Raw genomic sequence first — 26,722 nt, forward strand, 5'->3', positions numbered from 1 at the left:
TTACTTGTAAAATGTAAATTATTATATTTTTCCAGTTTCCTTCAAGTTGCCCCTACAATATTAGTACGGCACCGTAATGAAAGCGAAAATGAGAAATCGCTCAAACCGATGGAAGAAAAACTAAGGAAATAGAGACCTTCCCGCGGCCCAAAACAATGTAAAATATTAATTTTCCCCAGACTTTCGTCAGAACTCAGTAATAATGGACACGACTAGCAGTACGTTTGAACGTGTCTAAGTGTAATAGAAAAATCAGTGGGTATATGTGCTAGCCGCTTGCATGTTATTGGGACAATATATATTAACATATATAGACACTTTAACATGATCAGTCTTTCATACCTAAACAGCTGCTTTTGTAAATATTCCAATCATACTTTGCCAACTGAATAGTTTGATGAGCGAAGGGAGTCTTAGATCGTCTGGAACAACTCTGAAAAAGTTAACCAATCACGATGCAGAGTGAAAATGTGAGCCAATCAGGTGAGAGCAGAATAAATAGCATTTTGACCTCAGGTAATCAAGTTTCGTTGCTCTGTACTGTGATAACATCGAAGCTGTCTGTCACGTGATAGCATTGGCTCAAATAGATATGCTATATTTTCGTTCTACGTCTTGATTAGTAAACTGTGAAAGAGTTGGAGTAAATATATACCATGGATTTACAGATAAAAAATACAAGGCAAAAAAAAAAGAGTAACGTGTAAGCTTATCAAGATATTAGTGTAGTTAGCACAATTAAGCAGAGAATTTAGGGTCCCTGTATAAGTCCTAAGAGGGCTAGGTTTTCATAGTATTTACATTTGTAAGGTTTAATCTAAATTCCCATTTTTCAAGAAGCTGCTACAAATGTTAAGTTATTGATCTTTGGACGCCATTCCTTGCATTAGTGTTATTTGATTATTTTCTTTTTAGACTTTCAAGAAGTAATCAAGGAGTTTTCAAAACCCATTCTTTTTTATAAATGCCCTCAAAAAAGCATTTCGGATTACAGCTGTTTATATATAGGTAGGGTGGACCCTACAGTTAGGGCTATCTCTTCTTATTGGTATTCCCAAAGGAGTTTTCCCTAGCACCAGGGTCACCCTACCTTCATGTGAACAGTCTCTCATAAGGTAGGGTAATCCTACTGCTAGGGCTATCTCTTGTTTTTGGTGTCCCCTGGGGAAGGAAAACAAAAGACTTGTCCCTAGCATCCAGGGTCATCCTTCCTTCATGTGAACGGTCTCTGGCTCAAAAGTATTTCTCAAAGGTAGGGTGACTCATTCTACCTTTACGTGAATGAAGACTTATATAGCAATATTCAGGGAATTTAAAGAATACTATGACAGCATGTTCCCCAAATACTGTCAGTGCTTATCAACAAGTCTACCTATCTAAAAGTTGTCACTTCACTCTTTCTAGTCAATAAATATATACCAAAATGTTCTTCATTTTTATATCTTAGTCTACTTGGATTATAATCAATAATCGTCGTGTCCGTTAAAAATCTCTTCTTCGACTTCCTCTTCGACTTCTTCGCCATCCTCCTCGTCCATCCCTCCCTTGATATCCCGCTCAGCACCCATGCCACGCCCAAGGGGTACTCCTAGGGATTTGTGGACGGCTTCTATTGTTTTGATATTGACATAGTATGCCATGTTGACTGTTGGGACTCGTTGACGCATGTCTTCCATGAATGAGTACGCCTGTTGAGAAAAGAACAGCCAGTTTTTAGTTCTCTGATACTCGGGGTAATTAGCCCGGCTCCATTTTGTAAAGAATGGACCAAATCCACTTGGGCGTAATGTTTTGCCCATTTCAGACCACGTGTCATTCTCTCGAGAATAAGATTCTTTGTACGAGTTGTATCTATATTCATGTGTCTTCTCATGTGCAACTGTTAAACAATGAAATAATACTCTAGGAAATGACACGTGGTCTTAATGGGAAAGCAGCGGATTAGTTATATATTCACAGTTACAGTGAAAGTCCGTCGAATTTCAAAGTGTTTGTATCATTGAAGATTTGCGATAGGGCACAACCCTTAGTAAATGAGTCCATAAATAAAACAACAACAACAACGACAAAAAAACAAAACAAAAAAGAAAAAACAAAAACAAAAACAAGAAAAAAACAAAAAAGCAAAAACAAACAAAGAAACAAAAAAAGCGTTAATGTACGGCTATTGTAAAGCTAGTAGCCCTCCGGTTACGTGATCGAATTGGAATCTTAGACAAAAAACTCATGAAGTATAGAGGTGATTAGCAGTGGTGTAGCCAGGGTACCAGAGTTGGAGGGGCGAGCGTACGAGTTTTGGCGCGAAAATTCCCGCCAAACTCACAGGTAACCAAACAAAATAGGAAAAATTACGATTTGTAGTCAAACTTGTTGTTTTTTCAGTTTCATTCTACGTCTATTATTAGTGATTAGTCATCAATAATAATATGGAAAACAGAACAGGTTTTTCTGAGGTCTATTCAGTAATACAGCACGCGGGAAGTGATAAAAACACGAGAAGAGTGCTAGAATGAGTTAAGCACGATTTACCTTAGGATAGTTTTGTTCACGAGCGAAGTGTTCTATTATTAATCCATACACATCTCCTATTCTTACTGCCGTTTCTAGGTCAGGTTCTTCCAGTAGAAGCTGGCAGCTTTTGATAGCCTCTTCTGGATTTTCTTCGTACGCCCTGTTGTATACAAATAGAGAAATTTGTGAGCAAATCAAAGAACGGTATAGAAGAAGGTGGTGATTATGAGGTTGATGACGATAACAAAGTACTTGTCTTCCTGGCTAAATGAAGGATAAACTAAGAGGATGATTCATCGATTGAGGTTTTAATGATGCAAATGATGACAATACTGCTGTTGTGATCAAGTGGAAACCAACAAGTTGATGACGGTGATGACGGTGATGACAGGTGATGTAGGTGGTGGTGGTGCCATTGTTGATAGTGGTGATGATAATGATAATGATTATGGCGATGAGTGGTGGTAATGATGATGATGATGATGATGGTAATTGACAGTGATGTGATGATTGTAATGATATTCATAATGACCTGATTAATAGAGCTAAATAGAAGTTTGACGTCAATCGTTTGTTCTTTTTAATACTTTTTGTTCATGACAGGATTTGTTGTCCAAAGTTTTTATTTTTTCAGGTAGAGTTAAATCATTAAGAACATTTTTGGCATCATTTTCTGAGCGGTTTTATGAGCAGGAAACACGTCACAACTTCAAAGCTCAAAAGCAGTATCTATAATACCTTCTTGCTTGTACAAACTTCTTGATTAATCCTATTCTCTGTTTCAAGAAGGCAACTTTCTCTTCCTGTTCAATGACATTCTTCACCTTGGCTTTAGCCATACACTTGTAGGCTTCTGTCATGGCACCCAAAGCTTTGTCATAGTTCTGATACTCATCGATCTCCACCTTGGATGTATAAGAACAATTATTAAAAAAATATCAATATATAAATTATTGGACTCAGCAATAATTATTATAGATTGTACGAGATATTTCAAAAGTATCGCATAGTCTTCTTCTTCTTCTTTTTTTTCTTTTTGAACTATGAATACTATAAATACTATCTAATCATGCATTGTTGCCCTGAGTCCAAGAATTTATACACCTATTTCGAAAATCGTTGTCGCACCTAGAGCCTCAAGTAACAAGCTAAGGCTCCAGAGAACGTCGGTACTTTTAATTATAATTGATTTATCATGGTTCATACAAGCGGCTATAGCTCTCCACTAATTATCATCTCAAGCAGGCCTTGTTTGGAGCAATTTGTGAAGTCAATAAATGAAAATGCACCATGAATAAACTAATTACACTAAAACACTAAAAGTACCAGCGTTCTCTGCGGTCTTGGCTTGTTGCTTGAGGCTTTTGGTGCGACAACGATTTCTGAAATAGGTGTATATTGATAATATGCTTCCAGAGTAAGGAATCAAACTACCCCCCCACCCCCAAGTATCAGGGTGCATGCCACGTCATAGCCGCCATGTTGGTTCAGGTTGACATTCCTCATTAAGCTTCTCTTGCTAGATCAACCAAGATGGCGGCTGTTTTGTCACATGGTTCTACTACAAGAATACATCACTGTCATAAATTCGCATTTAGATTAATCGATATGTCTCTCACCTGTGCACATGCATCATAGAATCCCGCCAGAAGATCCAGCGCTCGTCCCTTGTTATAGAATCCTATTATATTCTTCATGATTTCAGGGTCTTTCCGCCAGTCCAGCGATTGCAGATAGTTAGCCGCCATCACGTAGATCTCGCGTTGTCGCGATACACCAGCGAAAAAGACGATTTTCTCTGTGTCTCCGCTCTTGAGAAGCGCCTTCATTGCCTATGGTAAAATATAAAACAGGGTGGTTAAAGTAGATTGGAGTTGCATCGATTTTATCAAACCCCTGAAACAGCCTCTGCGGTGAGGCACGGCTATGTTACAGATTGAATTGAAATTTAGCGCGTTTTGTTTTGTGGATGGAAGAGCCCAGAGATCAAGGTAAAATCCCTACAAACATATGATCTGTGCCGAGTTCAGGAATGGAACCAGGGACCCACGTCTCAAGAGGTGAGAGGTGAATCCTTCACTGAAGTCTGGTTCACGAGATTTTAACTCAGTTGGGTATTTGATACCAAGCCGAGACTTACTTTCATTTTATTGCCAGCTTGTGTAAATTTCTTGGTTGCTAGGTGATAGGAACCTTGCTGCATAGCACATTCAGCGATTTGTTCCAGCATGGCAACTCTGTTTGCTTCTCCTTTTGGCAATGTCATCTTCTCTGCAAGTTCTTCTGTGATCGTTACGTTATGAGCCAAACAGAGGTCCAGCGCTTCTGAATACTGAAATAAGCATTTAGGAAATATTAGACAATCAGACAGACAGACAGACAGACAGACAGACAGAAAGACACACCGACCAGACAGAAGGTATGCACACAGACAGTTGGACAGACAGACTGACTGCGAGGCTGGGAGACATTACACACAGAGAGAAGAGACACATACAAGGACAGACATACAAACAGGCCACAGGCAGATAAAAATAAGGAAGAGCCAATGCTTCATAATGGAATTTCTTGAAGAAAGTTATTTCTTATCACAAAACATTTTGTTCAGAAACTAATTCAATTGTGCATATATAAATACGGTAAATAACTCTACAAACAACGCGTAAAGCAGAGTGGCGCAGTGGAAGCGTGCTGGGCCCATAACCCAGAGGTCCGAGGATCGAAACCTCGCTCTGCTAAGTTTTATCTTCATTTTTAGACATTTTAGCATTTTATCTCTCTTTATTTACTTTAGGAATTGTTTCCCTTTATACACCCTTCTTCGTAGGTACAAGTCAAATCACCCTTTTAAGGTTCATACTAAATTTTCAACATTTCAACAGAAATGAAAAGATGTTATTTTATTCATAAGCTGATGCAATAGTGCTCGATATTACGCGAGAATTAGACATGAATACATGAGTTAAGTAGGCAAAAATACAACGCGTAAAGCAGAGTGGCGCAGTGGAAGCGTGCTGGGCCCATAACCCAGAGGTCCGAGGATCGAAACCTCGCTCTGCTAAGTTTTATCTTCATTTTTAGACATTTTAGCATTTTATCTCTCTTTATTTACTTTAGGAATAGTTTCCCTTCATACACCCCTTTTCGTAGGTACAAGTCAAATCCCCCTTCTTTTAAGGTTCATACTAAATTTTCAACTTTTCAACAGAATGGGGAGGTGTTATTTTATTCATAAGCTGATGCAATGGTGCTCGATGATATTACGCGAGAATTGGACATGAATAAATGAGTTAAGTAGGCAAAACTAAAACATGTAAAGCAGAGTGGCGCAGTGGAAGCGTGCTGGGCCCATAACCCAGAGGTCCAAGGATCGAAACCTTGCTCTGCTAACGCCGACATTTTTTGTCTATTCATCCAAAATTATTCTTATTATTATTGCATCATTAAATCATTACGATTAAGTTTTACTTTCGGTGCGGTTTACATTGTGATTTAGAACACGCAGGATCTTGGAAGAACCTTACAGCGTATTCTTGGTTTTCACCTACGTCATCATGAATTTCAAAAGCGTAAATTCGCATTATAATGAAATAGAAGTTTTATATTCTTGTAAAGCGGTCCAAACTACGTATACTGGCCAAATTTTAAGGCTGTAAAGCATTTAGTTGCGGAACTATAGGCGAGTAAACATGACGCAATTTTTGGTTAAAATGTATGGAGCCGCCATCTTGGTGTTCCAAGTTGGTACACCATCATGGCGGACGAAATTCCAAAGGCTTAAAATGATGGAATATTTAATATGTTTGACTATTTTTCACTTAAATATACTTTAAATAGATATTTTAAACGTGTCTATGGGAAAATCTTTCAACTAAAGTAAATTATTTTAATATTTTTATCGCTATTTAGATAGACGTGACGGTATTGCGTGACACAAACTCAACCTTCATAACTCGGGAACCAAACATCGAAATGAGTCAAGATTTTTTCTTGTGGTTTGTAACACTGATTTCTAAAACATACTTGAGAAATGTCATTATACGATCTATAGTTTAGATTTTGATGTTTTGATGACGTCATGTGAAAACCAGCAAAAAATAAACTGATAAAATACAAACGAAGAAACAAATATAGACCGAGACAAGAAGAATGATGGAAGGAAGGAACAACAACTAAATAAGTAAAACGAACAAAGTCCAAATATGAAGAAATAAAAAGAAAAAGAAATAACACAAACAAACAAACACCTAAAAGCAAACCATAATAAAGCAGACAAATCTAGCCATGTACCTTTTTGCCAATGACATAGAGATCTACACCCTTATCGTACTGGCCATGCTCAATGAAGAACTCAGCACACTTGTCAATCATGACGGGATCTGTGTTCTCATCCAGATCTTCTGCTATGACTTGAAGGGCAGCGAATTGTTGGGTACGGAAGCAAAGATCTAACGCTCTGGTAATATTACCACCCTACAACGATCAACAATATTAAGTCTATTATCTCAACTTGGGTTGGGTAGCCTGTGTCTTCGTGGTCGTATGGAAAAACGACGTCCAGGTACAACACGAAACACATTCTTACTATTTCTACATGACAGGATTTGTTGTCCAAAGGTTTCATTTTTTCAGGTGGAGGTTAAATTATGGAGAACATTTTTCGCTTTGTTTTAGAGAGGTTCTTATATTCACCATTTTCCGTACATCGGTTCACTGGTCAAACACAAAGCACTCAGTCAAGGTTTCAAGGTTCAAATTTGAATAATCCTTTGAAAGTACCTTGTCGCCTCGCTTGAGCGCTTTGTGTTTGACCAGTGAACCAATGTATTGAAAATGGTGAATCGGAGCAGTTGGACCCAGAAATGAAATGATCACGACTTATAAGCTATTGATGTTCTGCAATCATTAACAAGGGGGCCAAAAAAAGCCCAAGATGTGGCAGTCATGTTGGTGGTATTAACGATGGAAATTAATGCACCACGGCGATGACGTAACTTGCAAAAGAAGACATGATTCTAAAGCAAGACACTGAACGATAAATTAATAACAGTAAACGATAATAAAGCAAAACCGTGAAAGCTGAATTTTATCATAAACCTGGTTTCTAGATTTTCCTTTTGTGTTTTGCTTTCCTAAAGAGAACTGTTTTTCTTGGTTCTTTTTCATTTTTCTCTATTTTTTTGTCCAGTTACGTTTTATTGGCTTTATCATTGTTTCCTATTTAGACAATACTGGTTTTTTTTAAGGGTACTGTTACGGGATGGACCGCTCTCGGTAGAGCTACTCGGGATCTTTATTCTACTTTCTCTTCACTCTGACTAAAACTAATTACAAGAGCTCTATTTATAATAACTTCATGACAGGTGTCATTCTACAATCAATATGATATTATCGCTGTGCCTTGATTGGCTAATGGAAATAGTAAATTCCTGAGTGCGATATCTTATTAAGAATAATACGAGTGAAAATCATAGAACTAAACATAACTTAAACCAAAGATAATATGTGAATATATGGTAAATGTATAGAAAGGTCTACGAGGAATAATTATATCATAAGATTTAAAAGAATAGTGGTAAAATAACTAAGCAAAGGGGTAAAGAGTGTTTAGGGTGTAACCATAGGTGTACATGCTAATGGGAGGAGCTAAGTAGTTTACTCGTAAATTCAAAGCATACCATTATCTAAATGTGCGTGATGGTAGCCTTACTGAAATCCCATATCGATATTTTCAATAAGTAATTGATCGTTCTTTATCTTGTTTTCATACGATAAGAAATAGTAATTAGAAAAACTGATGTCTAGCTTAGTCTGTAAAAACATTAATTTTCTCTCTCATAACAGTACGATTTCACACACGAAAATACGTTCTGGGAGTCTCAAAACTGGTTACTGTAGGCAGAATCATTTACAACCCACAAAACCTACCTTATGATAGAGCATTACTGCCTTGTCCTGCATGTTGGGTTGGCTCTCGTAATAACTGAACAAAGAATGAATATTGGATTTTAGTATAGTTTTAGACGTGAATATAGAATTTCGCGCGCTGTGATTGGTGGAGCGACCAGTGATTATGAGGCGATAATCACTGCTTGAGCGGAATACTAATACGTTTTTTATCCTTAATTTTGTCTCACTTCAGACTCAGTGACTACGAGGAATGCTTCGTTTGTAAAAAAGGCTTTGATACGAAACTACGCGCTAAATAAAGGTATACTTTTATCTTAGTTTGTGTGCAAAAAAAATTATTTTGGGAGAATAGTCATTGTTTGTCGATAAAACAAGGATAGGAAAAAATATTTATGGAATAACACTAAAAAAATCCATAGAAATTATGCTAAATATTTAATGCAGATGGTCGCACTTCCGGTGTATTAATGTATTCATAAGCTGATGCAATACTACGCGTTTTTACGTGAGAATTGTACATGAATAAAGGACACATTTAAGTCTTCACAAAACATGTAAAGCAGAGTGGCGCAGTGGAAGCGTGCTGGGCCCATAACCCAGAGGTCCGAGGATCGAAACCTCGCTCTGCTAATATTTTTTCATCTTTCTTTTCAAAACGACGTTATTTACTTAGTATATTTACAATTCCACTATATATTATACGTCTTTTCCAAGTTTTTTAGTTTCATGGCAAATAAAAAATGAATAAATAAAATAAGAAATAAAATAAAATAATAAAGGAAAATTAAAAATTGAAAATTGAAAAAACAACAAAAAACAAACAAATTAAAACACCAAAAATATTATTAAGTTTGAAATTGTTCAAATAAGTATCGATATGAACGAAAAATAAAAAAGTAAAAAGCAATTGTTGTACATGATAGAGAACAAAAAACCGTATAAAACAAAAAGGAAAATCGTAGAAAAATGCAATAATAGTTCCTTATAAGACGTCTAAGAGGAATGAAAGGTAGACAGAGAGAAAGACAGACAGACAGACAGACAGGCAATAAAAACATGAGTTTACACTGACCCACCTTGCAACTTCAATCATATCTTTGGGTGCACTAAGCAGTGCTAAATTCATCAGCTCATTATCCAAGCCATGATCCTATTACAAGTAAAGATTAAAATATTAGTACAACTGTAATAATTATAATGTCGAAAACCAATTGTTTATCTTATTCATAGGTTACACTTAGAATATAACGAAAAAACAAAATTAAATTTGAAAAAAATTACATTTGTCTTCCCTTCAAGCCACTGTGCACCACCACCTATGTAAGTCCTTGAATCAATAGAGAGTTTTAGATTTACGTTCACGGCAAACGTGAAACGTCAGTTGACCAGTAAAAAATCATTTTAAATTACTGAAAACGAATCGCAAAAAAGTCCAAGTAGTAGAAAACCAAAAGAATATTTGCGCCTGGTGAGAAGGTTTGTAAAAGGTAAAGTAAAATAAAGGAAAACTTTGAAAACGTGGTCACGTTTGCCGTTTGCGGGGAGAAAAAAATGTCAATCTAAAACTCTCTAATAGCTTAAAAAATACCTATAAAGCTAAATTCTTGGGTTGCCTGTTATTTCATAGCCCGGCGCCATGTTGGTTGACGTTAACGAAGCATTCGTCATCGACTGTTTCATTGTTATATATATCTCGAGGGATTTTGAGTCTTGTGGTTGCACCCCAAGAATACAGAACACCAAGTCAAACATCTAGAGTAAGCATCGTCTCACCTTGGCTAATCTTATAGCGTTGCTATAGCACTGTGCTCTCGTGTAGAAGTGGATTGCATCCTTTATATTATCCTAGAAGGAAAAAATAAAACATGAAACTTATAGTGGGTAGGAAATCAGAGGTTATAAAAGGATGACAACTGGTTGGATTGAAATGAAAGGTTTTTCACAAAGCTTTCCCGTAATTATTATAATCGCCTTTATTTAGAGAGGGTGACACGTGACAGTTGCCAAGTTAGCACTAATAAACTTGTGGCCCTTTTCAGTCTCTAAGTGAGACAGGGCCACCATATAAGGTGGTCATCCGAGCCACGGCAAAGGTCTTACCATTTGCAGATAATATTAGAGCAAAGACATCACCTTCTACTGAGATATTTTAAGACCCTGAGTGTTGGTCTGGCCTTGGAGGCTTGAACCACTACCTCCCGCACAACAGACCGGTGCCTTTGATTATCTTAAGATCGCTGTGACTTTCTATAGATGTCATTAGAATGGACTACTTCGACGATACGGCCGCCATCTTGGATCGCAAGGCATTATGGGGCGTCCAGGGGGCAAATATAGCTTTGTTACAGTAATGACATTGATTGATATTAACAGCTCACCACAAGAGAATACAACAAAAGATGAATTAAGACGGCACTTCGATCACCTTTAAGAAAGACAAACACATGAAACTCTATATAATTCCCGCCATCTTTGCTTTTTTCTGCCCCCGGTATGTTACCTGGTTTTCAAACTGTCTAGCCAAGTGATAGCAAGCCGCTCGATCTCCAGTCTCGTTACAGATCTCTGCAGCCTGAAGAGAAACAACATCGTTAAGGCAAAGATAGGCGTACGCTTACTTTGATATACAATAACCAAAGTTATACAACTATTTAATGAATAATAAATACTGCATAGTGAATTCTTGCCCGATTCATCAAAGTGTATAGAAAATCAATTGAAAAATCAAACCCGGTCTGTTAAGTGTTAAGTCAAATTACCACAGGCAACCCAAACGGTATATAATTATGAAATAACGAATAATAGGGACTTGACCTTTTCTAGGTTTCCACAGTAACAGTAGACCCTAACGAGCGATAAATTATCACGAGCCGCCTCGTAGAACTGTAGAGCGGTTTCCATCTCACTTGTGCTCTCCATGTACTGTGCCCACCATTTTCGTAACTCCCTAAAAATGCAACACACGTTATTCGATAAGGGAAGATACCTCGTACGCATAAAAGAATAGGAGATAACAGAGATATACTCTATTGCCTTCGAACAACTGTCTCAAATCGAGGCATTTGGGTCAATACAATGAAATGTATAGAAACTGACCCAAATGCAACAATTGTTTGAAGGAAAGAGATTGTAACTTTAATATCTCCTATTCGTCGGATCGATCACATCAATTATTGTTATTACTTATTCAGTCAGACTAGCTTACATTTTTCAGATTCACTCAGAATCTATTCTAAATCAGGAATGAGATACGACCAACAGGACTTGAACTATCACCTGGACACAGCACGGAAAAGCAAGGCAAGACACGGTACAGCATATCAGTATTATGACCGTGCGTTGCCTCGCCCATCGCTTTTAATTGGATAAGACGTAACCCCGTTTGTTGATTTGTGCAACGGGAAGATGAAGTTAAATATGCTATTAATATAAAGATAGACACCCGAAAGGAATGTATGTTTTGAAAATAATTAATTCCTTACTTGTCTTTAGTCTTGAGTATGTAAGCTTCCAGCTGTTGTGGTTCGTCTAGCAGCATTCGAGGAACTTCGAAGCGTTGTGTCTCGGATTTCTCATAGCTAAAAAATAAGGATTGATAAACAGTGTTATCAAAGAGAGCCGAATAGATGGGTGAAGAGGAAATAGTTGAACGGTAGGGGAGGAGGTAAGAATAGAAAAGAGGACAGGGGAGGTGTGGAGAGCTTACTTGTTAATGGCACCGGATACATTTCCCATTGCCTCCAGGTGTTTGGCATAGTTATAGTACGTGGTTCGTAGGTGTATGCGATCCTGCAGTTCTGCTACCTCAACAGCCTATCAACAAACAACCAAGAAATAAAAATACCGACAAAATCAATACATTACAGGAAATAAATGAAACCCACTATTACGGCTTGCCCAAACTATACCTTGGTCCACTGGTTGCTTGCTTGGTACATTTTGTTCAGAAGGTCAAATCTTTGGCAGTTGATGTACAGCTTTTCAGCTTCCTCCTGTGGTTATCAACATCAAATCCTTAGATCAGTATACTACTTAGTAAGCTAGGGGTACGTGTATAACCTAGGACCACACCATTATTCTGATATACTTTAAACTACAGTATAAAGGTGCTGTATTTAGGATTCCACATTGCATTATCAAGAGACCATAAAGATACCATATACAGAGGGACTGTCGCAGTGTCGGGTACTGGATGCCTTAATTTCATTTATTTTTAGGTATGCGAACGTCTTTGTAAACGGTCTTTGGTATCAGGGTTGTTATTGAAGCAAAATAGCAGCCATTGTGGTCTCTTGGTATTTTGGACCGAAACTAATGAAGGCTTCGGAGAACACTAACTGTGACCACCATGTCTTGGATTCCGAATTCAAAGTAAATCTTGTAGCTTGGATTCCGATTTCTTTACAATAGGTGGACATCAAAGTCGAGTTCCATTTTTCTGTTTACTCAGGTATAATACATATGATCAGTAAACATACCAACATTCCCAGCTGTAGTGCAAGCATTGCTACTCTGGCATCTAGTTCAGGTTCCTGCATACTCTCTCTCAAAGACTTGGCAGCACGTGCATTAGCCATGTTCCCTAGACACACAGTAGCTACATCCAGACGCTTGGTCTTTACACACATTCGGGCCATGTTCTCCCATACTGACTCACTAAAGCATTGAAATAATTAAGTATAGTTAAATAATGGCAAATAGAGGCTTTACACTGTCACGTGTTAGCAGCCATGACAGACAAAGCCTCTATAGTGCGGTTATTTAGGATATCTCTTCGACAGGTACTTGAAAGATTCTGAATTATACAAATCGAGCACTCTTATGAAAAACAGTTGAATGCACCCACAATTCCCACAATTTAGGTTGACAAAGGCTGCATGGATCTTAAGCGGTCATGCATACACTGAGCAACATTTGCTATCAGCCAGAAAGATTGCTATTAGAAAATTGCGATTCAGCTAATGAATCATGATTCTGCAAAGACAAAATAACGTCAAGTGTAACCCAGCAATTAATAGGGACCTACACAAAAAATGCTTATTGGTACACTAGAGATGCTTGTAAGAAGAGATAACTAGCTAAAAACTAGTTGTGAGCTGCGTCGTTGTTTCTAATGAAACTGTAATGATAAAAAGGTAAATTATACACCGTGAAAAGACGAAAAACCTTACTTACTCTTTTACTCCGACGAAGGACTAGCGTTCGAAAAATCAGCAAGTGTTTTCATCTTTTCACGGTGTAAAATTTACCTTTTTATCATTAGAAATGCTTGTAGGTTAGTCAGCAAAAGCAGATATGAATTAGTGAAAATATAGTCCATTTAGTTCGCTGTGTTTCTTGAATACAGACTCATTTACACAGGATTAGCCTCATATCGATGTCTAAATATTCACAAATACCAACGGTAAAGTAAAGAAAGCACACCTCAACATTACAAAAAACTTTGAAATCCCATGGACCTTCACTGGTACACATGAATATTCTATACAAAATCGAGACTAACCCTGAGCAACAGAGAACTCGAAACTGGAGTATTGGTTACATGATCATTATTGATAATTGATAATTAAGAGAGAATTCTTTTCGTATTCCAGCGGTGAGCGCCAAAAACTATTTCTTGAAGAAAGGCTGTTATACAAGGCTAAAATCTTGTTATCCAGAAAGTTTAACTTGTTTGGAAGTGGAGATGACCGATGAAAGTAGAATCAAAGTGTTAACCCAAAGCAAAAATTTTATTCGAAAATGAGGTTTAGGCCTTCATTTGCTTATTTCCCATATATTTTCTATAAAAAAGCCTGACAAAGCAACATTCTAACACAAATGCAACAAAACATCTTTGTACAATTGAAAATACCGCTCCAAACAGGCATTTTATGATAGTATATCAGTTTCTAACTGTTTAAAAAAGGTTTTTCATACGAAAGTCTAGTTTTTGGCGCTTTTTGCCATTATTGCTCATTATTGAAAAAAAATTTCTCTTAATCAATATTGAGGTGATCATGGGAGGGTCCTCTAGGCTAGTACAATCATTTACCTTTTGATCAGTTTGATAGCTTTAAAGGCCTCGTCCATGTTACCTATAGCTGACAGGTAACTAAAATCCATCATGGCTTTCTTGGCCTCTTCATTAGCATTCTCTAGACCAATAAAATCCTTCATAGTGTGTTTAATCACCATTCGATTGAGGTAGGCTGGAGCGTTTATGGCTGGCATGGCCTCAGGGGAATTCTTAGATTCATTACCACCCTGCAAGATGTTTTAATATATTTTCGTATTAAAATAGGTATGATACAATTAGATACAGTTTGATGGCGTTATTTGACTCCCACTTCCAAGATGCTTTGTGAATTTTCTTTCGTATTTGTATTAACAGTGAGACAATTGGTGCTAATTAACTGAACAAAACAAAGTGTGCAAGGGAGTCTGGTATGAGAGGTCAATGACTCCATCGTGCAAACGTCCTATTACCAAAGGCGTAGGAACAGGCATTACTCTATTGGTTAATGCGCAGGATCTTCACGTATGTTTCGACTTCTCTCTTTACCAATCCATTAGATTAACAAGAAAACCACCGCAAGTACAGCAGTGGCGCAGCTCGAACTGTAAGCATATGAAATGCACCTCTGGCAGCAGCTATACAATCCATGTATGACCCCGGAGCACAGCTCTAACCAGTTTGAATTAGTTGGAGTTGATTTTGAGAGGAGGGAGGAAAAACCGGTGGACCGGAAAAACCCTTGGAGTCAGAAAGAGAACCAACCAACTCAGCTCACATGGGGTGACTGGGAATCGGACCACAGAGGTGAGAGGCGAACGTTTTACCACCACGCCATCCTGACTCCCCGTTCAGCTTTTAATACTCTTAAAAACAGAGCACTATTCTCTGAATGTGAATTATCCAGTACACTTGAGGCAGAGTAGACTCTAGAGTTCTTACCTTTCTCATTAGAAACATGAATGGAACTTGTACACCCATTAATTCTGAAAAAGAAAGTTGAAATGATACCTTAAGATTCGCTGTTGGTAAAAGTGACAGATAAGATATACAGTAGGAAGAGAAGAGGATGAGGATGGTGAATAGAAGAACTGTACTTACTGCTCTGTGTAGAGTCTAATGAAAAGTAATCTTGCAACAGATAAGATATGTGAGGAGGAGAGGATGAGGATGGTGAATAGAAGAACTGTACTTACTGCTCTGTGTAGAGTCTAATGAAAAGTAATCTTGCAACAGATAAGATATGTGAGGAGGAGAGGATGAGGATGGTGAATAGAAGAACTGTACTTACTGCTCTGTGTAGAGTCTAATGAAAAGTAATCTTGCAACAGGGTTCCATTTTCAGGAATACTGAACAGAGACACTACTATTACATCATTCTGAAAACAAATGAAGAATATGACAGCAATGTCAGTAAGATCAGTGATGACATGTACACTATACTTCACAAAATAAATGTTATAAATCTTGAGTTCTGATTGGTTGTGAGTGAGTGCATCAAGAAATAACACCCACACACTTTCTATTGCATCATTTCTACTGTATATGAAATAAAGGGTACATGTCATGCTTCTCTTAAATCTTCTCTCATGTTCCGGCAATGCTTTATGACTGCACACAGCATGCAGGTGAGTACTCTCTTTCTTCAGTAACAACAATAATTTGGAAAATAATGACCAGCTAGGATGGGAAGTGAGGTTTTTCAGATCCAGACAATTTTATATGCAGTTTTTCAGATTAACATCATCTTTTAGTTTCATCAAAAAGTGCTGATCTTTAAAGCCCTGTTTACACTGGCGATTTTTGCTGCAATTTTTGTGGCAATTTTTGGAAATATGAAATCTTTTGTCTCATCCTTCAAAAGAGACATCCTGAAAAAAACTTTACAAGTAAATTCTTGACTATTATTTATTATGGATAAAATTGCTGCAAAAATTGCCGCAAAAATCGCTAGTGTAAACGGGGCTTAACATTTCAATTTTTTCTATTTCCTTTGTGGATTCTCAGTTTTTGCCGTTTCCCCCCGCAAATTTGTGGCTTTTAGCACTCCCAAATGTCCTCCTTCAGTTAGTACTGCAAGTCCTTTCAGTAACCAATCTGATGAACTTTTTTCTTCTTATCATCCACTACAATTCTTTTCTCCCCTCCCCCCCCCCCCCCACACACACTTCTCCCCTCCCCCCCCCCCCTCCCCCACCCACTTGACTTAACCAACCTGCTGTTCTTTTTCTTTATTTTCTTTTGGTGTAATACTAAAAAGCTTCTTTGCTGTTTTCTCTTTCCCATGTGAAAGAGAACTTGATGAGGTTATTGTCTCACAGACAATCAACTTGGGGTCCATAGCATCCCAGAACTGTGAAACAGGTATACGACCAGCAATGTCTGCGGCCTGTTGAGCTCTTCCAACAATATCTGTGCCATCATCCATATCTCCACCAACTTCTTGACCAGTTGAGAAGTCAAAGGAATGGATTGTGTCTGTATCAATATCCCATATATAGATTTTTGAATCTGGAGTATTATTAGCCTGAAAAAGGGTATTAAAAAACATTTAATTTTTATTTCACAGACAAATAAAACTAAAAACTTTCAAAAAAAGCTTCAAAACTCATATCTTCATACATACATATAAATAGATATAAGGTAGATACCAGTAGTTAGAGTTATATATACTATATATTATTTTTATTGTTATTATTTTATTTATTCTTTTCTTAATTTTATTCTCTAGTTTTATCTTTAACTGTTTTTGGATTAGTTTTTTAGTTTCTTTAAGTTTTGTATATATTTAAACAAGTATTTTGTGAAGTGCCGTAGAGTCTTAGATATGGCGCTATATAAATATCTATTATTATTATTATTATTAAATACCAAATATCTCGATAATCGTTTTTAGACAAAAAATGATTGTAAGACCAAAAAGATTTAAGGTGGCTGACTACGTTTGAACGTTTGCTTTGAGCCCACAATGTGAGCATGCTCAAAAACTGCTGAATAATCTTCACAATTTTATTGAAGAACCATACATGTTTTGAACTTCAAGAGGGCAAAACAATTAAATTTTGCACAGGACTCTATACTTTTTTGTTATTTGCCATCTAACCCCAGGCAGTCCAAGTTGTATCATGGGCACTGGCATGTGTTGGTGAAAAGCCTCTATTACAGCCAATCTGAATGCAAGAACTATAAAAACTGTTGTATATTTGTTGGTAATTTTGACTGGTATTCATGACCACTATTCCTTCCCATCATGAAATGCTTTGTTGTGTCACACCATAGAATATCCCAATTGTTGGTGAACACACACTTCCTGGTAAATACTTTCATTAGAAACTCACCTTTTCAGACAGGATGCTGACTTTGGTTCCATTACAGTTGCATTTTACACACTTCAGCTTGCCAAGGTCTGAGATAGACTCACTAAGACTCTTTGGAGTACAATGTTGTTTGGCCTCTCTAAATATTATTTCATGATTAAAATTAGAAAAAAAATTAATTCTTTTACAGGATTTTGAGTATCACCAGCCATGCCCTGGTCCTTATGTTGTGTACATACCAAAATTCAGGGTATTGAGTAATATATACTGTACTGTATAATTCATTCCACTTACCTCCTAGATAAATCCCATACTTTAATATAACCCAGAGAAGTACCAGCAACAAGGTAGTTGCCACACAGATCAAGTAATATTGGATCTCCTTCTGTCTCTGAGAAAGATAGGATCTGCTTCACTGTACCCTATTTAAGACACAAAGAGATTTATGCACTGTAATTCTTTGTTAAGAATTTTCTTAACAGGACACTGTAAACCAACTGTACTATTCATGCCTTTATTAGACAGGAGATAGAAGTAGGTACACTGTAGCAGCTGTAAGTCTCCCTAGCCAAAGACTCATGTTTATTATTTATAAGTACAGGTGTATACATGAATGTTAATAAAATCAACCCTTCACTATGGCTACATTCAATATTATCTATGCACACAGCTCCCAATTCAAATGTTTATTTTTGTGGAGAAAGGAAATATACTATGGGAAACACAGGTGATGTGTGCTGCTAATGTGCTACTTCTCACAGATGCAACCTGGTTTGATTCCTAATTAGTACTGTGAGTAGGGTTGCTTGTTGGCTCTCTCCTTTGCTTCAAGGGTTTTTTCTCTGGGTACTACAGATCCCCCCCTCCCCCAAGCAAAAATCAACCCCTAATTTCCAATTCTATTAGGAGTTAAAAGCTTCAATATGAGCCTTTTGTTTGGTAGACTGAGCAATCACTTCCTGCATGTTTGATCTAAGATAATTATAAATTTAATATCATGTTTTTTAATCCTTGAGAAAAAGCCTGGCTTGTGGCAAGGAAGAGAACATCACATCAATATGACAACTTACTTGAAAAGTCCTGACTTGTATCTTCCCTGGCTCAATCGTGTATACACTCTGTTCGTGAACTACTGCAACAGGTGAATCTGAGTTGAATGAGCCTAGAAAATAAGAACAGCAGTTCAGTTAAGAGTGATTTAAAAAACAGATGAATGGTTTTTAATGCACTTACTAGCTTCCCCCCAAAAAGTTTTACCAAGCCTGTGGATATGGAGGGACACTCATTCGTACGCATGTGTGTATTGGAGTCAAAATGGTACATACTTTCACACCATTTTCACAAATACTGTTATTAGTACCAGCTGCCAGCTTACCTTCAGCTCTGACCATGGCTTTATCAGGAGACACTTCATAAACAACTATCCTTTTTCCATTCCAAATGGTTGTATGAGACTGCAATGTATCAAATTCAAAAGTATTAGTCTTGGAAAACACAGTTTGTCTCACCTCTCACTCTTGCGGCAGTTCTTATGGTGGGATCTGTTCACTAAGGTATAGTAACAAAAGCAACAAAGCCATTCAACTTATTGTCCAGCATTGTTACACTGCTAGTTACATAGTAAATGTTGCTTCCATGTATTTACTCACTCAGGAGGTTGTCAACTAACAAGTCTGCTGGTCATAAAGTACATCTTTACCCATTTTATCATCCTATGCAATAAGTTTTCTTTAGATTTAAGTAGAAGTTCTCTCTACTCTGTGCATCAGAGAAAATTTGTGTTAAATGCATCAGAGCAGCATTTTCATTGCAAGAGTGTTGCAGGACAAGTTGCATGACTTAAATGGTTGCTTGTTTTACTGCACCTTTAAATTCAAATTACACAAGCAGCTACCAAGGACACATACCTTGGTAACAAAGACTCCCTTGATGTGGATATCTGTTTTCAAGTCCTGATTGAATGAGCTAGAAAAGTTCTCCACTGTCAGCTGACTTGGGGATACTTGAACTGCTGCAACCTTGGATAGAATTGGAAATTGTGTTATCTTTAAGTTATTGCTTTGTGGTGTGCTGGAAAAATGCTGACCACAATTGCATAACATTTTATCTAATATTATTATGCACTGATCATGAACACAACAGGTTAAGGGACCAAGCATCTTTATCGGACATTAGGGACGGGGGAATTTTTTTGTTTGCCCCCCCGCCCCCTCTTGAACCTGATTGGCCCTGCAAATCCCATCACCTCCCCCCAGTAAAAAAATTAATGGTTCCTTATCAGCAGTAGTCAATCAAAAACATTGTTAGAGGATGAATGGTCTTCATGTAACACTGCAGTATGTACATGTATTTTGCACTCTTAGCTCATAGGATACATTTGATTGATGGCATTATAATTAATATATTAATGAATATATTTTATCTTGATGAGGGCAGAGCAATGTGGTAAATACCAAAAAGAATAACAATGCAGGTATTTATTGAAAAATTATCAAATAATTACCTCTAGGTTGTAGTGAGCATTCATAACCTGTTCATTTAGGATAATGACAGTTGCTACACAGTTGACAGCCAGTAGGTTCTTGCTGCCTGCAAACTAAAACCAAAAAAGATCATTGATAAATTGGTAATAATCAATATCTTAAAATTTCATTATCATTTGAAATAATTGGTTTCAGTCTAAGTGGTCACCAAACATGTTCTATCAGCTAAACAGCAGTCCAGGATACACTCCAAAGGGATTGTACATAATTTATTGCATTCCACATTTAGTATCGTTTATAACATAGCCAAGATATAACACACACTCTGATTGGTTAATTAGGGTGCGCGAGCATTAATACAAAAATCGATAATGCACTCTGACGTCAGTTGAGTAGCACGCACTATGTACAGTGTAATGCACATTTCATTAGAAAAAATATTTGAATTTTTCTCGATTAACAAAGATTTTTTAAATTCTTTTGCTGTGTTGCAAAAGCATTGGTTGTCAATTAGCATGCTTCCATCAAGTGTTGGGTGCACTTGGTTGGTTGCTTAAGCACTCAAGACTCTAGTGCTTCCTTCATGCTTAGAAACCTCCTGCATGCAACAAAGACTCAATGGATGCATGCTTATCGATGACCAATGCTTTAATGGTCCCCTACCTGTATTTGAGTGAGTTCTGCTTCTCCTTCTAGTACTGATGCTGGCTGTAATTCCCATCTTGACTGAGCATCAGTCTTACTTTTAGACACCATGTACTTCCACATGGCTACTTTACCTTTGTTGGTACAACCAGCAAGTATACCTGGAAATCATAAGATAGGCTTTCAGTGATAAACATGGATAGACATGGTTTTAATTTCTCAAGCCACAAGATAGATTAAAGGAAAACAGAACTGGTGGTAGTCTGGGAGTATGGAAACTTTTGAGGTGTAAGCAAGATACAATAGACTGAATTGATGAAAAGTGAGCGGTGACGATTGTTACAAGATGTGATATTATACTCAGTTTCCAGTGTGTGATCATGCTACCATGTGCTTTTTGTTTTGTATGTCTTATCTCTTGAATCTTGGTATGTTTAAAGCGACAACACATAACACTGTCTTAGTCTAATAATACAGTAAAAAAACACAAGAAAAAAGATCCACTTTTGAAAAACCTTCAAGAAGAGACTATGTCTTTATGCCATTATGCCCTTTCCTTCCAATGAGCTATTTTTCTTGTAATCAGATTGGTTGAAGCAACAAAATCTTTAAAATTGATTGTTCAATATCTACAGTACTTTACCTTTGGATTTATTGTAGGTGATGTTATTGATACATTCACCACTCTCGAAAGCACCACCATCGAGAGAAAGAACAAAATTGTCATCTTGATCTAAATCCCACATTCTAGAAACAGTAAAGAAAGTACATTAATATGGTATATTCCAGTTTTGAAGTCTCTGTTGCTCGGTGTTAACCTGGACTTTGTGTATAATATTCATGTGTTCCAGTGAAGGTACTTATGTGGAATTGAATTGTGAGTTTATTTTTGAAGAGGTGCATTCTTTGATTTACCATTAGACTTTCCCCTGATGCAGTTAGCTACTGTGCTACATGTATCTGTTTCCCTGTATCTGATATCATTTGACCTTGAAAGGGTTGGGTCTACTTGCCTTATGAGACTTTCCCCTGATGCAGTAGCTAGTATCTGTTTCCCAGCCCATATCATTTGACTCTTTGCTGCCTGTCCACTAAGCTTTACCTGTAAAAAAACAAATACCAAATCTACAATGTCTCGTAGCTTGTAGTTACACCTTCATGGTAGATTTAGATCATTCCAAAACCAATAACCCAAAATACCATTTTACTATCCACTTTCCAACTAGGATTGTCAATCCTCAATATGAGTCGGGGCAAATTGGCTAACTCTCAGATTAAACCCTAAGACATTCTCTGGGCTGATCTATTCAGGACATGGAGCTAACTCACAGATTGAACCCAGCTGAAAATATAACCTCTAGGCTGATCTAAGTCAGGCAAATTGGCTGTAACTCTTAGATTGAACCCTGGAACAATCTCTGGGCTCATCTAATTCAGCGTACACCACTAACTCGCGATTGAACCCAGCTGAAATAATTTCTGGGCTGATCTAAGTCAGGGCAAGGCCAACTCTCAGTTTAGGACCCTGGAACAACCTCTGAGCTGATCAAAGTCAAGGCACAGCTACACTGTGACTCTCAGATTGAACCCTGAAACAGTCTCTGGGCTTATCAAAGTGACAGGGCATGGCTAACTCACAGATTGAACCCTGAAACGACCTCTGGCTAATCTAAGTCTGGTCACGGCTTATTCACAGATCAAACGCTAAAACCTTTTGGCTGATCTATGTAATGACATGGCTAATGAGGAAGTGGAATTTAGTGGCAGTGAAAACTGAGAAAAAACCTTTGAATCAAGGGAGAGACCTAACCTAACAAATTCTGATCACATTTGATGCCAAGTCCAGGAAGTAATCCTGATTCTTGAAGAATAAGAAAGCCCTAAAAGTTTACCTTCATAATTTCAGTAGTTGAGCCATCTTTTGCTACAGTATGCTGTGATAACATGAGTCCATCTGTAACTGTCACTAAGACGTCTTTGCCTTCAGTGTACAGTAAAGTCTTAACAGGGCCTTCTGTTGTAAATGATTGAGTGCATCTGCCTTTATCATCCATGTAATGAACTGTTCCTGTTTGCAATGCAAAGAAACACTAATCAGAACAAAAATCTTTTTTGCAAGACAAACAAATAAGTGTTTTAATCTTTCTTTAGGACAGGAATTTTATAATTTAGGCGGAATTTCTTTTTTTTTTATTAAACAAAGAATAATATTGATATTAGACATATATTCTATTTACCATTTACTGTTCCTACAAAAAAGGAACTATCTACAGATGCTTGTGAAAGAGCAGCCAGTTTACTTTTCCTCCATGAAGGTTCATCATTAGTCCTATGAAAGGAAAATAATTATGATAAAAAATAACTGTAATTCAACACACCTGGATCTGTGCATGATAAACAGGAGAATTTAATATGGACCTTTAGCAATTAATAGTAATAATAAATAAATGAAAGCGTCTTACGATTCTGATCCTGCGGCCTTGAAGACACATGTCTTGACAGCAGATTGGACATTGTGTTGAAAGACAGGGGTTTGATTTAGTCTACCTCTTTGGTCTGCTTTCCATACTACTACATCTCCATTCTTTGAATAAAATAGAAACCAATTTTACAATTATAAATAAAGATGAATACATTAGAGGAAACTCCCAACCAAGGTTTTGCAACATCATGTGCCGGTAGGCCTTGTTAGATGGCAGAACATTGGAATCCCTATACTCTCGCTGGTAAATCAGGTTTGATTTGGTATTGCAGTACACTGTGTGGCTGTTTTAGGGGACATATTTCCAAGTCTGATGGCAGCTACTAGTATTTTGACACCTGAAACAGTCTCAAGATGCACTGCAATGATAACTTGACTCAGTTTTTTGTTGTTATAGTTGTGCAGTTTACAATTTCTCCAATAAAAATACTACAAATTTACAAATTTTACAGCTATTTGTTATTAAAAATAAAGATAAAATACTGTAGATATCTAAATATTTAAGTGTCTAGTTGTTTTGCAATTTCAGCACTAATTGGGGACACTTTTCACTCACACGCACTACCACTGCATTCAATGTTCTATGCACACAACACTCTACTGACATGTGGATTTTTTATTCAATAACAAGAAATGGGAGAAAAATAAGAAAAGGAATAAGGAAATGAACAGGAAAATAGTTTCGTTTTAGTCCTTTAATGACTGTTAAAGAACCTGATTACCTACCTCATCACCAGTAACTAATTTACTTCCATTTGAATTCCATTCAATAATTTTGACTGCCGAAGAGTGAACAGAGGATGCTTCATGGAGTTCATGGTCATGTTCATTCCATACTAAGACATCACCACTTTCCCAGCCAACTGCAAGGATTTTTCTAGTGGGATGCCATGTAAATGCAGTCACTTCACATGAACGTTGGATTGAGGAGTCTTCAACTAGTTCACCCTATATATTATGACAAAGAAAATAAGATGTAACTTAAAATTAAAAAAAAACGAATTATCGACTAATTATCACATGAACCATTAAGCATATAACACCTATGAAGAAGTGCAAATTAGGATAAAATGATACTTAAATGTCAAACAATAATAATTATAAGAATGAACCATTACAGAATTATTGTAAATCTAAAAAGAGATCTGCTATATTCATAAGTTAATGGATTTTAACATCACTTTAGATTTTTCAAAACCAAAAGTTATCTACCGTTATAATGATATAGCTGCTTTTAGGCCTGGGCTTAGGGTAACTCAACCATTAATGAGGTCAAGAGTGTATGCCAACACCAAAGAAATGTAAAACATGTGCTGTGTGCAATGAAAAACACACAGGGACTAACAGTACAAACATACAGAGATTGACAATGTCAATATCAACTTTACTTAGGCAGAGAGGCCCATTCAGTAACTAGGCTGGTAACATTCAGATAATATTATAAGACAGAACATGAGAGAAGTGTTACAGCATGGAGCAGAGTGCTTTTCAAGCATCTACCAATCCCTAGATTGCCTCAAGCACAGCTAGCAAATTTTTCTATTTCTTTTATAAAATGCAAATTAGAATAGCTGCCCTTTTGGATATGAATGAAGAAATAAAAATATGCTCACAGGATACTGTGTGCTCTCATAATATAAAGCACGTGCCTCAACCAATCAGATTACTAGATTTCTGAAAGATGATCAAGATTTCACTACTAGAAACAGACTGCAGGAATGAGAATTTGTAACCATGCACTAAGTCTATTCATTAATTTTTATATGTACAAATTTGTGACTATGATGTACATGTACAATTGCACCATGTGATAGTCCCCAAGAACCATCCCCAACCACCACTTTAACTATGACAATATGAAGAACACACACTGAACTAATTCAAAATGCTGCTTATGTTTTGAGGGACAAATCACAATATTGTAACATCATTCAGTACTCAACAGGGTAATATTCTATTAATAACTTTAATTGTACTTTATACGACTTCTTTTTTTAATGCAAAAGGCATATTTAGGATGAATCCATAATGTATGACAAAGGAGGGAAGTGGCAGGTGAAATCTTTAATCTTTAATCTTGAAAATTCAATACACCCCTTAGCTTGAAGTCCCCCAAGCAAACATTATGTTTCTGAGACAATGAATACTTCCCGATGTCTGGGATTTTGGCTTCTTTGGCTTACTCTGACAGAAAGAAGCCAAAATGACAATAAAGTTGTCTCTACACAAAGTAGCACCAGCATGGCTGTAACCTTTGATTCATTTATTTCACTTTGAATATTTCAGGTTTAGAATGTTGCAGGTTTCCAGAAACTATATAAACGTAATGGTTTCCAGTTTGAGTACAGTTTAACCCAACAGTTTCGACCACTGCTTTGACAGCCAGGATCCCCAATTGTCCCCACGCAGGCATGGCTCTGTTCTTAAGTACGCTGCACCCTCTCCCTTGGGATCTGCATGGGCCTAAACCCCGCATTACTTTTATAACTCCTGGGAATCTGTTACATGGCCATAAAATACCTATTCCTACAGTATATACCTATAAGCTTACTAATATAAAATCTCACCTCATCCAAAAAGAAGTTAACAGCTCCACCAACTCCAGGCTCACTCTTAGAAGCAACAGCAAGCAGTGGATAGTTAATATGCCAAGCAATGTCTGTCTGGACACCCACACTCGGAGCCTGGATCTTGTGATCAAAATATACAGCCATTTTCACAGAAAATCTTAAATATGAATTAAAGTGTTTCGCCAGGCGATATATGCAGTCAAAAATGAAGTTTCTAGAGTCTCTGTAGAATTGTTAAAACCTTCTTTTAATGATTAATGGTACGATTCTTGGTCAACTTATATATTTCTTAGACAAATTAGTCATTCACTTTGGAAAATTTGTAAATACGAATGACAGCAAGCGAGGTAACATGGCGACTTTATTTGATTGTTTGTTGTTTACGGCCGTACCAACAGTCTCGTAGTTGACAAATAATACTTTCTATTCCCACCAGCTTCTAGTCTTTGGATTTTTTGAAAGTTTCCTGCTTTTTTCTGGTTGAATTCCTTGAATATTTTCCCAATTTTATCCTCAACGCATGTAAACACAAACTCGGTTGCCACGCAAAGTTCACCAATCCTTCCAACAGGTCTTCTCACATCCAAATGCAAAAACCACCGCTTTTTGGGTCATAAAGCCAAATATAAAGCCTTCCAAGTTTATCTTTCAGTCCATTGTTGCTTAAAGTGTTTCTAATTCAACATTTTCTCCATAAATTCGAGGTAAAATATAATGACTTTCAAACTTGAAAATGTAAATGTCCGCCAATGGCTACCTACGAGTCCCGGATGTATTTGAGCCCGCGGGGAGATAATCTGCGGACATTC

General features: G+C 37.1%; 1 protein-coding gene and 3 non-coding genes across 4 annotated transcripts; 3 read left to right on the forward strand and 1 right to left on the reverse strand.

The window, feature by feature from the left end:
- Positions 1–221: 221 nt before the first annotated feature.
- Positions 222–26,683, reverse strand: LOC116299503 (intraflagellar transport protein 140 homolog). Its single transcript, XM_089032082.1, has 33 exons — positions 25,911–26,683; positions 24,070–24,291; positions 23,324–23,445; positions 23,099–23,190; positions 22,754–22,929; positions 21,875–21,963; positions 21,505–21,608; positions 20,880–21,022; positions 20,237–20,329; positions 19,641–19,751; positions 19,109–19,187; positions 18,804–18,895; positions 18,028–18,155; positions 17,755–17,872; positions 16,632–16,943; positions 15,708–15,795; positions 15,359–15,402; positions 14,456–14,667; positions 12,900–13,077; positions 12,330–12,413; positions 12,128–12,234; positions 11,904–11,999; positions 11,236–11,368; positions 10,922–10,993; positions 10,195–10,266; positions 9,498–9,571; positions 8,440–8,494; positions 6,802–6,984; positions 4,652–4,843; positions 4,131–4,343; positions 3,250–3,416; positions 2,530–2,671; positions 222–1,688 (listed from the first exon to the last, which is right to left on the reverse strand). Exons 1-33 carry the CDS (start codon positions 26,055–26,057, stop codon positions 1,464–1,466), a joined length of 4,365 nt encoding a protein of 1,454 aa, XP_088888208.1. The 5' UTR covers positions 26,058–26,683; the 3' UTR covers positions 222–1,463.
- Trnam-cau (transfer RNA methionine (anticodon CAU)) lies at positions 5,178–5,249 on the forward strand. The gene has a single exon. It is a non-coding gene; the product is annotated as a tRNA-Met (tRNA).
- Positions 5,501–5,572, forward strand: Trnam-cau (transfer RNA methionine (anticodon CAU)). Its single transcript has one exon. It is a non-coding gene; the product is annotated as a tRNA-Met (tRNA).
- Trnam-cau (transfer RNA methionine (anticodon CAU)) lies at positions 8,980–9,051 on the forward strand. Its single transcript has one exon. It is a non-coding gene; the product is annotated as a tRNA-Met (tRNA).
- Positions 26,684–26,722: the final 39 nt, after the last annotated feature.

Source organism: Actinia tenebrosa, unplaced genomic scaffold (genome assembly GCF_029948245.1).
Source record: "Actinia tenebrosa isolate PJP-AT-01 unplaced genomic scaffold, QUT_ActTen_1.0 PGA_scaffold17__23_contigs__length_9995812, whole genome shotgun sequence".
Classification (NCBI taxonomy): Eukaryota; Metazoa; Cnidaria; class Anthozoa; order Actiniaria; family Actiniidae; genus Actinia; species Actinia tenebrosa.

What these genes read in the sequence shown, in the direction of transcription:
- LOC116299503 (XM_089032082.1), bottom strand. Translation starts at nt 26,057, where the DNA reads ATGGCTGTATATTTTGATCACAAGATCCAGGCTCCGAGTGTGGGTGTC. An exon ending in AGGGAGTCTTTGTTACCAAG is followed by an intron (nt 19,188 to 19,640) that starts GTATGTGTCCTT and finishes GATACATTGCAG; the next exon opens with TCTCATACAACCATTTGGAA. An exon ending in GTATCCGGTGCCATTAACAA is followed by an intron (nt 12,000 to 12,127) that starts GTAAGCTCTCCA and finishes CTTATTTTTTAG; the next exon opens with CTATGAGAAATCCGAGACAC.